At 45.2% G+C, this 12,732-nt stretch overlaps 1 protein-coding gene across 6 annotated transcripts; it reads left to right on the top strand.

Annotated features, from left to right (window-relative positions):
* The first annotated feature begins 1,548 nt into the window (after positions 1 to 1,548).
* Positions 1,549 to 9,869, top strand: LOC144383676 (protein NLRC3-like). 6 transcript variants are annotated; one of them, XM_078082178.1, is made up of 11 exons: positions 1,549 to 1,871; positions 3,048 to 3,165; positions 3,254 to 3,376; positions 3,722 to 3,835; positions 4,282 to 4,360; positions 4,514 to 4,724; positions 4,878 to 6,678; positions 6,770 to 6,943; positions 7,384 to 7,557; positions 8,626 to 8,672; positions 8,817 to 9,869. In XM_078082178.1, exons 1-11 carry the CDS (start codon positions 1,775 to 1,777, stop codon positions 9,398 to 9,400), a joined length of 3,522 nt encoding a protein of 1,173 aa, XP_077938304.1. In that variant the 5' UTR covers positions 1,549 to 1,774; the 3' UTR covers positions 9,401 to 9,869. The 6 variants fall into 6 exon arrangements, with proteins under 6 accessions (XP_077938304.1, XP_077938302.1, XP_077938308.1 ...); XM_078082176.1 differs by having other exon boundaries at positions 1,680 to 1,871; positions 3,710 to 3,835; XM_078082177.1 differs by having other exon boundaries at positions 1,747 to 1,871; positions 3,051 to 3,165; positions 3,710 to 3,835.
* Positions 9,870 to 12,732: the final 2,863 nt, after the last annotated feature.

The raw sequence follows: 12,732 nt of genomic DNA, 5'->3' as shown, positions 1-12,732 counted from the left end.
CCCCCAACCATAGCATGAGTATCTTTCAGCTGCATTTTAAGTCAGAGAGGAAGGGGGGGTCAAAGTTTTAATTCCGGTAATAAATACGGCTCCCGTGGCCGTTTACAAAACGTGTACCTTCTGGATTTTTGGAGAAATATGTCGGCAGATATTTCTCTTTATATTTCTAGATTTCTTTTGGCAGAGGTTGTGTGACTGTTGGTCTCCTGAATCCAAAACTAAAGAACTCTGGGATTCCATAGTCACATGTATCCAATCAGCACAACCATGCCATCATCCAAAGAAATTAAGCCTCAGAAGTGTATACTTTGGGTCTGAGGACAGACGTTCCATTTTTTTTAACCAGATTCTGACGCTGCCCCACACTCTAGTCCTCGATGTCTCACTCTGAGAAACGCAATACACACTCATGTAAAACTCAGAAACGGAGCGAATAACTAGTGAAACATAATCAGTGATTATGAAAAAAGTACAATAGATATCAACAAGCAGTTTTTTTCATAAAACAGTTAAGACTTGTGTCAACATTTGAAAATTGAAATGGTGTCTGGAGCTGAAAGATTGGCGGAGAGAAATATCGGAAAGTTGAAGAAGTTTAAGAGGATTTGAAAACCAACTCCATTTGAAAACCATGTTAAAATATTGATGATTATTGGTTTATATAAATTCAATCTTAAGAGGTAGAAAGCTGAAAAGTCATAGCCCCCCTCTCCTGAATGAGCTGAACATTTTAATATTTGAATAGTTTTAACAGCTCAAAGTGTGAAGAGTTGAAAGGTTGCACGGAAGAAATAGAAGATGTTGGAATAAAGATTCCAAGAACAATACTCGAATGCTTAATGCATTCCAACAATAACGGTGTCTTTAAAAGAAACAACTTAGTTATGTGTAACAAAGATGATGAAATAGTTAGGTTGAGGTAAGATCGCCTTGGGTTGAAATAAAATGAATGCAGGTTTCCACATAGAAACGACCTGATTGAGATAATGTTCTGGTTTTATTTGTAATCGTAAGCCGTTAGTAACGACATGGTCCTCACTGTGTGTGTGTGTGTGTGTGTGTGTGTGTGTGTGTGTGCGCATGGTCCTCCCCCCTCCTCGTTGTAGTTCAGGATGTTTTCTCGGATGTCCTCCCAGCTCTCGTGCTCGGCGGGGTGATAAACTCCTCGCTTCCTGAACTTGTTACGGCTTCCTCTCTGGTTCCACACCGCCACCAGCACACACACACACACACACACACACACGCAATTCCAGTTCCTTTCTGTAGTTTCCTTTAGCAGGCGGACGGAGAGGAGGCCCTCTGCGATCTGAGAGGAAGGAGAACGAGTCTCAGTGCCAAGAAACGTGGGAGGTCAAAGGTCGGCCAGCAGTGGAGGGGTCGGCTATAATCTTTTTTGCTCGCTTCAGGGTCCTAGAAGCAATAAATAAACTTTTTTTTTTTCATTGAAATGCTTTTATGTTTGAATTTTGGCAGGTTAGGCAGTGCCCACCTTTCCTACCCTACACAAGCAGGCTTCCTTACTGGTTGTTCTTACCCACAATCCTTTGCAGAGCAGATATATTCAGAGGGTTCAAGGTGCCACGTGATGAGGGAGTAGAATGCTGCATGTAACAACATGTACTTGAGGAAGCTGCAGTTTGTCATAAAGGTAAATGGTTTAACACGCGGCTTAACACTGATACGTGGGTGAGTTGTTCCGCCCCGACAGGTTCAACCTGATCATCAAAGAGGAGTGAATAAAAACACTCTCAGCTGCGTCACTCCACTCCGTCTGATGGAAGCTGAAGTGAAGCACGGAGCTCCTTTTCTACACGGACCTGCTGAGGACAGAAGAGAGCTGCTCACTGAGGAAGTTCATGTCTACGAGCTCAGTAAGTGCAGCTGTGATTGGTTGAATGACATCATTGAAGGTTGTGAAGGTGTGATTGTTTAAAGCTGGGAAACAAGATGGCGCCTGTGTGAGCAGGCAGAGAGAAGCTGCTGTTAGTCTGAATGATGACGCTGTGATGAAGAAGAGGAGCTCAGTCTGATCTGGGGTCTGTGAGGACTGTTACTGATGAGGAGGGGAAGGTAGCAGACGGAGGGGCACTAGGACCCAGCAGGGACCACAATGCTCACCTGGGCCTTTGTTCCTGAAACACACCTGAGAGACGCTCTGTTTGTCTCACCTGCTGCTTCAGTCCTTTAAGTCCACAAAGCTTCATGTTCACTTCTTCATCTGCTTTAAAGACATGTAGTCACTTTTTATGTGTTTGAATGTGTTTGTTTCTTGAGAGAAAAACTGAACACTAATTAATCAGCAGGTTGTAATCGAGCTTTTACTAACTGATCACATGGTGAAGTGAACCATCCCATCAGAAGAAAGCTTCCCCATGTTACCATGGTAACCACAGTGTTTCCATCAGGACAGCTACAGGTCACCTTACTGGTCTGTGTTTTACTGACTTCTGGACTCTGAAGGAGATCAAGAGGAGAAACACCACAGCTCCATCTGCTGGAAGACGAGAGATGACATTTATCTTGTAAAACAGGACGAGCATTTAAAATGACGTCTCTTCACACGTTAACATCGTTTAAAGAAGGAAAAAAAAAGTTTGTCTTTCACTAGAAGTCTAACAGATCCACAGCTGATGGGGACAATCTGTCCACAGGACGACTAGCAGCGTGTCCTCCACATATCTGTCCTTTATGGAAGAGCAAGAAGAAAGAACTGTTGCAGATATTGCTGTTCAGTATTCGCAGTGTGCTGATATTTCTTTGTTCCTGATTTCTTGCAGAGCGACTCTCACACACACAGAATAATACACAATGAGGGAGATTCACATCTGCATTGTGATGGATGCACCACTGTGGTCACACGTCCTTCAGCCTTTAACCCTCATTACAGGACGAGCATTTTAAAGAAGGAAAAGGGAAGTTTGTCTTCCTCCAGAAGTCTAAACTTTAACAGACACAACACACAAAGTGTCCCATGAGAGTTTTAGTGTTGAGGTGAATGAGCTCTGTGTGTTTGTCCTTTGAAGATAATAATGTGTGAGCTCTCCCAGCAGGTGGTTGTGAAGCTGTGGACTCTGCTATGAATCAGGGTGAGGACCCAGAGGACGGAGTCCGTCCCTCTGAAGCTCCTCTGTGTGGGGAACATGACAGCCAGACCAAAGCTCAGAGGTGAGAGGACCATCTCCAACTGTCCTCCGGTCTCCTCCATGTCCCAACGTCTTTGACTCACTGACTCTGGTTCTACATGTGTGACCAGGATCCACCAGAGACCAGGACCTGGACCTGATCCTGGACCTGAACCCCGCTGTGTGAACATAGAGCGTATCCGGTCTACGAGCCCTCCTCAAGACTTCAAAGATGGTCCCTCTGTTGATGCAAGGTGAGGGTCTCAGGCTGAGGATGAGGTGTTTCTATCAGACTCTCTGGTGGAGGTTCTGGGTTTCTTGCTCCAGGTCCCTTCAGCAGTGTCCAGTGAGGGAGGGAGAGCTCCATGGAGGACTTGGTGAGACCTGTTGGGACTAAACCAAACTGCCTGGTGAAGAAAACAGTGAGCTGAAAGACTGAGCTGTTGATTCTTAGTGGGACCAGCAAGACCAGTAGACCTGGTCCACTTCCTGACCTCACGTCAGGGACCTTTGACTTGTTTTGGTCTCTGTGAGGACGGACACTATGTGAGCTGATGCTTCATGATTAGATGATGATGTGATCTCAGTGTTTCTTTCAGGTCACATCAGCAGAGAGGAAAGTCTCCTGAACCCACATGTGTGTCCATGAAGAGTGATCGGTCCAAAGATTGTCTAAATGAGTTCAGAGATGAACGCTGTTCTCATGAGCCAGAGTAAGTTCTTAACAGATGAAGAACTGTTCTGATCCTCAGTTCTAAAGTACAAACATTATGTAAACACAATGTGAGCTAGTTCCATCACATCAAGATCAGCAGAGGTCACATCTGGAGACAGCTGCAGGTTTCTGAAGACAGATGACTGTGAATGAACATGTGATTAGAACAAACTCGATGCTCTGTGGACCAGCTGATGTGGTCTTTGGACTCCATGCAGATGCAGAGGTCTGCAGACGTTGTTTTTATGACCCACAGTAAGAACTAAAACCAGATCAACCTGATGACTGTCACTCAACTAATAAACTGTCCGTCATCATCAACAGTCTTCAGCATCTGGTTTCCATGGTGATCAATCATGACAGAAGCCAAAATCTTTAACTAATGTTGTATTGGTGTTGTTGGTCCAAACACCATGTGAGCTGATGGTTCATGTTCCTCCACAGAGAGGACCAGGAGAGCTCAGAGGTTCCCTCAGGTCCGTCTGCCCAGCAGCATCAAACTCACATGGACTCCATCTTCATGGTGTGTACATGAACAACTACTTTTACATCTCTCAGTTGACCATCATCTTCATGCTGCACTTTGTGGACAAGTGGATTGTCCGTCTGTCCAACATGGACCTGATGGTGGCTTCCATGTTTTAGTTTGTGTCATTCATAGAATATTCTGTTCCAGCTGCTGGAAGAGAACATCCTCACTTTTGTAAAGAACGAGCTGAAGATGATCCAGAAGGTTGTGAGTTCAGATTACCCACAATGCTCAGAGAAGGAGGATGAGGAGATGCTGGATGAAGAGCAGAGGAGGAGCAAGGAAGCATTTGTAAAGATCTCAGTGCACTTCCTGAGGAGAATGAAGCAGGAGGACCTGGCTGAGCGTCTGCAGAGCAGTAAGAGGATTTCTCTAAAGACTTACGATGCTGATGAATTCTTTACTAATGTCTCAAGAGATGGACAGAATATATTCATGGTCATTCTCTGAGAAAAACACATGTTTAAATATATTCTTTGACCTATTGATCTTCTTTGTTGTCTTCATTCAGGACTTCTTCCTGCAGATTGTCAGCGTGAACTCAAATCCAACCTGAAGAAGAAGTTCCAGTGTGTGTTTGAGGGGATCGCTAAAGCAGGAAACCCAACCCTTCTGAATGAGATCTACACAGAGCTCTACATCACAGAGGGGGGGACTGCAGAGGTCAATAAAGAACATGAGGTCAGACAGATTGAAACAGCATCCAGGAAACCAGCCAGACCAGAAACAACCATCAGACGAGAAGACCTCTTTAAAGCTTCAGCTGGAGGAGAGGAACCGATCAGAACAGTGATGACTAAGGGAGTGGCTGGCATTGGGAAAACAGTCTTAACACAGAAGTTCACTCTGGACTGGGCTGAAGACAAAGACCACCGAGACATACAGTTCACCTTTCCATTCACCTTCAGAGAGCTTAATGTGCTGGGAGAGAAGAAGTTCAGCTTGGTGGGACTTGTTCATCACTTCTTCAGTGAAACCAGAGCAGCAGGAATCTGCAGGTTTGAAGAGTTCCAGGTTCTGTTCATCTTTGACGGTCTGGATGAGTGTCGACTTCCTCTGGACTTCCAAAACAGTGAGATCCTGACTGATGTCACCGAGTCGGCCTCAGTGGATGTGCTCCTCACAAACCTCATCAGGGGGAAGCTGCTTCCCTCTGCTCGCCTCTGGATCACCACACGACCTGCAGCAGCCAATCAGATCACTCCTGAGTGTGTTGGCATGGTGACAGAGGTCAGAGGGTTCACCGACCCCCAGAAGGAGAAGTACTTCAGGAAGAGGTTCAGAGATAAGAAGCAGGCCAGCAGGATCATCTCTCACATCGAGACCTCACGAAGCCTCCACATCATGTGCCACATCCCAGTCTTCTGCTGGATCACTGCAACAGTTCTGGAGGAGATGAAGACCAGAGAGGGAGGAGAGCTGCCCAAGACCCTGACTGAGATGTACATCCACTTCCTGGTGGTTCAGTCCAAAGTGAAGAAGGTCAAGTACGATGGAGGAGCTGAGACGGATCCACACTGGAGTCCAGAGAGCAGGAAGATGATCGAGTCTCTGGGAAAACTGGCCTTTGATCAGCTGCAGAAAAGCAACTTGATCTTCTATGAATCCGACCTGACAGAGTGTGGCATCGATATCAGAGCAGCCTCAGTGTACTCAGGAGTGTTCACTCAGATCTTCAGAGAGGAGAGAGGACTGTACCAGGACAAGGTGTTCTGCTTCGTCCATCTGAGTGTTCAGGAGTTTCTGGCTGCTCTTCATGTCCATCTGACCTTCTTCAGCTCTGGTGTCAATCTGTTGTCAGAAGAACAAACAACCTCTTGCCGTTCTAAACGCTCTAAACCCAATCCTGAACCAAAGCGTCTCTACCAGAGTGCTGTGGACAAGGCCTCACAGAGTCCTAATGGACACCTGGACTTGTTCCTCCGCTTCCTCCTGGGTCTTTCCCAGGAGGCCAATCAGACTCTCCTGCAAGGTCTATTGACAAAGACAGGAAGTCGCTCACAGACCAATCAGGAGACAGTCCAGTACATCAAGGAGAAGATCAGTGAGAATGTGTCTCCAGAGAAAAGCATCAATCTGTTCCACTGTCTGAATGAACTGAATAATGGCTCTCTAGTGGAGGAGATCCAACAGTCCCTTAGATCAGGACGTCTCTCCACAGATAAACTGTCTCCTGCTCAGTGGTCAGCTCTGGTCTTCATCTTACTGTCATCAGGAGAAGATCTGGAGGTGTTTGACCTGAAGAAATACTGTGCTTCAGAGGAGGCTCTTCTGAGGCTGCTGCCAGTGGTCAAAGCCTCCAACAAAGCTCTGTAAGTAAGAGAGTTAGATTCATACATAATGACTTAAACATGCTGCCATATTTTCTACTTGTTCATATTTTCTTTATTGTTGTTTCTTCAGACTGAGTGACTGTAACCTCTCAGAGAGAAGCTGTGAAGCTCTGTCCTCAGTTCTCAGCTCCCAGTCCTCTAGTCTGAGAGAGCTGGACCTGAGCTACAACGGCCTGCAGGATTCAGGAGTGAAGCTGCTCTCTGCAGGACTGGAGAGTCCACACTGTGACCTGGAGACTCTCAGGTCAGGATTCAATTAATCTCCACTTGGTGTCTTTATTTATGGTGGGTTGACGTGGCGCAGGGGTAGAGAGGATGCTCCCGGGTTAAAATGTAAAAGCCATAGATTATAAATGCAATGTAAGTCGCTTTGGATAAAAGCGTCAGCTAAATGACCTGTAATGTAATTTACATCAGTGGTACATTTCTGAATTTCATGAGATTCCTTCTGCTTGCATGATTTTAAATCAAAGTTTATTTTTATTATAATGTTACAAATAGAAATATTGAAGACCAATTCTAATCATCAGTAATGTTACTGGAGTATTGGTGTACATTAGTGGGTGTATAACCATGTTTATGTGACCCCTCAGTAGCCGACAATATCTCATTCCTGCGGTGACCTTCTAGTGCTCACAGCTCCCTAAGATCATGTGACATGTGTGTTTTTTTGTGTATTTGCAGGATGTCAGGCTGTCTGATCACAGAGGAAGGCTGTGCTGCTCTCGTCTCAGCTCTGAGCTCCAACCCCTCCCATCTGAGAGAGCTGGACCTGAGCTACAATCATCCAGGAGACTCAGGAGTGAAGCTGCTGTCTGCTGGACTGGAGGATCCACACTGGAGACTGGAGACTCTCAGGTAGGAAGAGGCTGCAGCCACAGACCATCAGTCTTTAGAGGAGCTGGAAACCTTTTCTCTGTCCCACTGTCAGCCTGGTTAATAAGACCCTGACACACCAAGCTGACCTCAAACTACCAGAGACTCATCAAACTGTTTGTGTCCCATATGAGACATCAATACAGACAGAAGTAGTAAGGAACAGTAGCCAGGATGAGCCTAAACAGGGAGGAAGGTGATGAAAGGGTTGTTTCTCTGGAGCCTTGTCTTGTCTCCACATTATAAGAGAGGACAGTGTCACCTGACACGTTGACGGCATCAAGGTGGGTTCATATGAGTCAACAACACTTGGATATTTAGATGCTGGTCATCTGCCTCCAGTGTGTGTTGTCCTTTAGTCCAGACATTATCATTGAAAGACAAACCGTCAAAGAAACAATCTGTTCAAAAAACGTCTTGATGGTTCATCACAGGAGGAAAGTTTAGCTTCACCTGGTTTTGGTGCTTTGCACTGAGAGAAAGTTCTAGGGGGACTCAGGCAGTGCTTTGTGGCTGCAGACCCACCTGAGCTGTAACACCTTCACCTTCAGACTACAGGTGTCAACCAGTGTTGACTGTTGCTAGGAGATGGGATGTGAACAACAGTGTCAGTCAGACCCTTTGTACCTCCTCAACCCCCTTCCCCATCCTCCTCCCCGACCTCCATCAGAGGGTTTGTGGTGCTGTAGTAATTTCAGTCATGTGGTAGAGATGAACCCACAGAGAATAGTCTCCATGTCTGCAGCTCTACACAGCTGGTTAGCCTCTTTTAGCTCCAAGCTTCAGGAGGTGGTGGAGACCAAAAACCGCTAAAAGAGAGATTAGTGGACTTCCATCCATCAGGTGACACAAAGACTCCCGATGAACCATCATGTTGATGTGAACCTGCTGGATGTGGGAGCAGCTGGTTGATCTCATGATGAGCTGTGGTCATCGGCCAATCAGAAGAAGAAGAGGTGCTCCATGTGGACATGAAGGAAAAAGCTGTGTGTGTGAGAGTGATGTAATGTCCATGTCTCCATGCTGCTCTGACCCCCCTCCTCCTTTCAGGGTGGAGCCTGCTGGAGTCCGATGGTTCAGACCAGGTCTGAGAAAGTGTAAGTGTGCTTTGATTCATGAAGATTCAACCATCTTCACACTGTGACATCACTCATTCACCTCTGTGATGTCACCATCAACGTGTCAGTAGATGAACACATGATTAATAACTGCAGCTGTGTTGTGTCTTGTTCTCTCATCAGATTCCTGTGAACTCACAATCGACACAAACACAGTACACAAATACCTCAAACTGTCTGACAACAACAGGAAGGTGACACATGTGTGGAAGGATGATCAGTCATATCCTGATCATCCAGACAGATTTGACCACTATTGTAACCTGCTGTGTAGCACTGGTCTGACTGGTCGTTGTTACTGGGAGGTCGAGTGGAGTGGAAGAGTTTACGTATCAGTGAGTTACAGAGGAATCGGGAGGAAAGGAGACAGTGGAGACTGTTGGTTTGGAATGAATGATCAGTCCTGGAGTCTGATCTGCTCTCATGGAGGTTACTCTGTCTTTCACAATGAGACAGAAACACGCATCAACTCCTGCTCCTCCTCCTCTGGTAGAGTAGCAGTGTATGTGGACTGTCCTGCTGGCTCTCTGTCCTTCTACCGAGTCTCCTCTGACACACTGATCCACCTCCACACCTTCAGCACCACATTCACTGAACCTCTTTATCCTGGGTTCTGGTTCTGGTCTGGTTCCTCAGTGTCTCTGTGTTCTCTGCAGGAGGGAGAGTCTCCTCCTGGTGGAGAACCTTCCTCTCTGCTCACCACATAGTTCAGTCTGTACAGCTGATGTGGGTTCATGTGGGTGTAGATGCAGGTGGAGGAGGTGAGGGGTACCTGAGCTGGTCTGGACTGCATCTGTAGATGAATCAGTAGATAATTTAGATGTTGGGTCCTAATTAGGGTTTAATCTTACTCTTTATGTGTCACCCCCCCCCCTCCCCCCCAATATGAGATCAATGTATCTGTGATTAATTATCCTCATTTGTGTGTGTGTGCTTCATTAGCATGTAATTGTTTTTTCAAGGATTGATTGCAAGGACAAAAATAATGAAATATGTGTAATTCTTTTTGATCCGATTTCATTTTAACTTCAAATCTTTCTGAATGTGTTCAAATCTAATTTCTTCAGATACTTCTGCTTTATTTTAATATAATGTTTAGTCCCTTCGTGTATTACTTTGGGTTAACAGGAATATAATTGTATGAATTTAATGTTAATAAAATACTTTCATAGTAAATTGTGTCCACTGGGCCTTTTTTTTACACATCAGCGTCTCTGTGTAGAAAGATTTAAGAAACGTATGAAATTTGTTATTTTACATTGAAACACGTCAGGCTACAAATCCACTTCCTTCCTTTTCTTCCATCAAAGACACAAGTTGAGACCTTTTTGTTCTCCACTCAAACAGAACTGGGAATACAATAGTGCACGTGTACCTAGAGACACACTCACACACACACAGGTCAGAGGTCATTTTCCCATGAAACACTTACAGTGATATGAACTTAAGTTTTCTGCATTTCTAAATAGTTCAAATCTACTTTAATATGTCATGAATTATAAAATAGTAGAATATAATGTAGCAACGTGATTTAATAAAAAATAATATATGATATAATACAATAGAATAGAATGTAATGTAATATAACTTGATAAAACATCCTGTAATGTGACATAATGAACAGTGCAGGATCTGGAGTTCAATCTGTTGTCACTGAGAGGTGGACTGATGGTGGGGGGTCTGGGGTCAGAGGGCATTCTCTGGTCTGAGGTCAGAGGGGGGTCTGAGTACACAGGTCCAGACTCTAAAGGACGGGTAGTGTGGACCTTCTCACTCGATGAGGTCAGCAGGTGAGGGGGGGTCCTTCAGGCGTCCGATGAGCTCGTGTTTGTTGTGACGGTGCGGATCTAATAACTGTGGATTTGTGTAATTCAAGATGATTGAATTGTGTTTGTGAGCATTCTGCACGTGGAACCAAACCAACCAGCAGAACCGTCCCGTCGGTGTCATCTCCTGCGTCACCACGGGGGGGCGTGTTTCCTCATCAGCGGATTTACAACCAACCACACAAGTACCACAAAGCATCTTCTAAAGAGAACTCGCATCTGATATGAAGCCTTTTATTTCCTTCATTCATCCGTTTGCCTCCTCTTCACATTTCTTCTTCTCTGAATCTGAAAACCTGAAATGAGGAAAGAAGAACGGAGGCGGCCGGTTAATCTTTTAGGGGAAAAGCAGTTATTAGAAGTCATGTACAAAAGGAATATTCCATGGTAGGATTTTATAAAACGTCCACATTGATCAAAAGATCGCACAACGAGACAAACACAAACACACACACAAACACACACACACGTCAAAGCTTCACGTGGTTTAGAAAAAGACGCCTGTGAGGCTTCATCTGCCGGATTTTCCTTTGTGCGGACATATCTCCATTGTGACACGTCGGTAGCGTCCCTTACGAAGGAGATTCTATTTGCTACGAAGGTTCGTAAACGTTTGGTTTCGTTGGTGATGTATTTCAGCACTGTTGTGCTATCCGTCCAGAAGGTGGATTTGTTCAGCTGAAGCTGTAATTCTCTCCGAAGCGTTATATTCACTTTGACAGCTAGAACTGCAGCAGTGAGCTCCAATCTGGGAATCGTTACTTGCTTTAATGGTGCTACTCTTGCTTTTCCCATCATGAAGGCAACCTGCACCTCCTTTTCGTTGTTTTCCAGTCGAAGATATGAAAATGTACCGTATCCACTTTCGCTGTCGTCGGAAAAGTGGTGTAACTGTGCATGTCCAATTTGACCAAGGTTTGTGGGCTTCATGCAACGGTCCACTTTTAACTCTGTCATGTTGTTTAGATCTGTCAGCCATTGTGTCCATTGTTGAGAAATGGTTTGGGGTGTGTTTTCATCCCATCCAAGGTGTTTTCTACAGAGTTCCTACATAATCAGTTTGGCTGGCAGAACAAATGGCGCCAGGAATCCCAAAGGGTCGTATACAGAGCCAACCACGGACAGGATGCCGCGTCTGGTGTATGCTCGTGAGGGTGCAGTCATTCTGAACGTGAACACGTCTGTCTCAACGCACCAGTCCAATCCTGGTGCTCTTTCCGTCGGCAGGTTGTCCAAGTCCAACTCTTTTATTTCCTTGGTTCTGTTTTCTTGTGGAATGGATGCCAATACCTTACGGCTGTTGCTGATCCACTTAGACAGTATGAATCCTCCCTTCTGGCAGAGAGTGGTCAGGTCTCTTACCATAAGAACAGCGCCCTGTTCTGTGGACATGGATTTCAAACAATCATCTACGTAAAAGTTGTTTTTTACGGTGTCTATAACCTCTGCTGGAAAGTGAGTTTGGTTATCTTCAGCGATCTTTCTTAGTGCAAAATTTGCACAACTTGCCGATGACACTGCTCCAAAGAGGTGTACTTTCATCCGATATTCGACGAGATCCTGCTGCACGTCACCATCAGGCCACCATAGGAATCGCAAGTAGTGAATATGGTTGTCTGACCTGGTGAAACAATGCTTTGATGTCAGCCATCAGGGCAACAGGCTCTTGTCTGAATCTGAGGAGTACTTCTATAAGTGAGTTAGTAAGATCTGGACCCTGTAGCAATTGTTCATTAATGTTCCCGCTCTCAAGGTTCCTTTCCTCGGGTGATACACCCTGTGATGTGGGATGTACCAGAGTTTCCCATCAGTATGATTCAGCTGATCCTCTGGTATCCTTTCCGCATAGCCGTTGTTAACCATTTCTTTGAGAAAAGTTGTATATTCTTCGCGAAACTTCTCATTTTTAACAAACTTGCGTTTCAGGTTTTGGATGCGTTGCTCTGCTATGCAACGGTTGCTTGGCATGCGGGGATTTTCTTGCTTGAAAGGTAAGTCTATGCAATAGTGACCATCTGTAATTTTTGATGAGTGATTCACGATATCCAGGAATTTTATCTCTTCTCTGGACATTTTCTCTGTTTCCTTGCAGGTTTCTTCATTGTAGTCGTGATTTTATTGTTTAACCAGTAGCTCCTCTAAGTTCACGATGGACAGTCGGTTGACAGCAGCAGCAGGGCAGCCATTCTCATCCCTGCTGTTGTCTCCTCTCA

The sequence above is a fragment of the Gasterosteus aculeatus genome, chromosome X (assembly GCF_964276395.1).
Source record: "Gasterosteus aculeatus chromosome X, fGasAcu3.hap1.1, whole genome shotgun sequence".
Taxonomy (NCBI): Eukaryota; Metazoa; Chordata; class Actinopteri; order Perciformes; family Gasterosteidae; genus Gasterosteus; species Gasterosteus aculeatus.
Note: the sequence above shows the minus strand (reverse complement) of the source record. Positions and strands in the feature narration are given on the sequence as shown.

What these genes read in the sequence shown, in the direction of transcription:
- LOC144383676 (XM_078082176.1), top strand. Translation starts at nt 1,775, where the DNA reads ATGGAAGCTGAAGTGAAGCACGGAGCTCCTTTTCTACACGGACCTGCT. An exon ending in GGCTGAGCGTCTGCAGAGCA is followed by an intron (nt 4,725 to 4,877) that starts GTAAGAGGATTT and finishes GTCTTCATTCAG; the next exon opens with GACTTCTTCCTGCAGATTGT. An exon ending in AAAGCCTCCAACAAAGCTCT is followed by an intron (nt 6,679 to 6,769) that starts GTAAGTAAGAGA and finishes TTGTTTCTTCAG; the next exon opens with ACTGAGTGACTGTAACCTCT.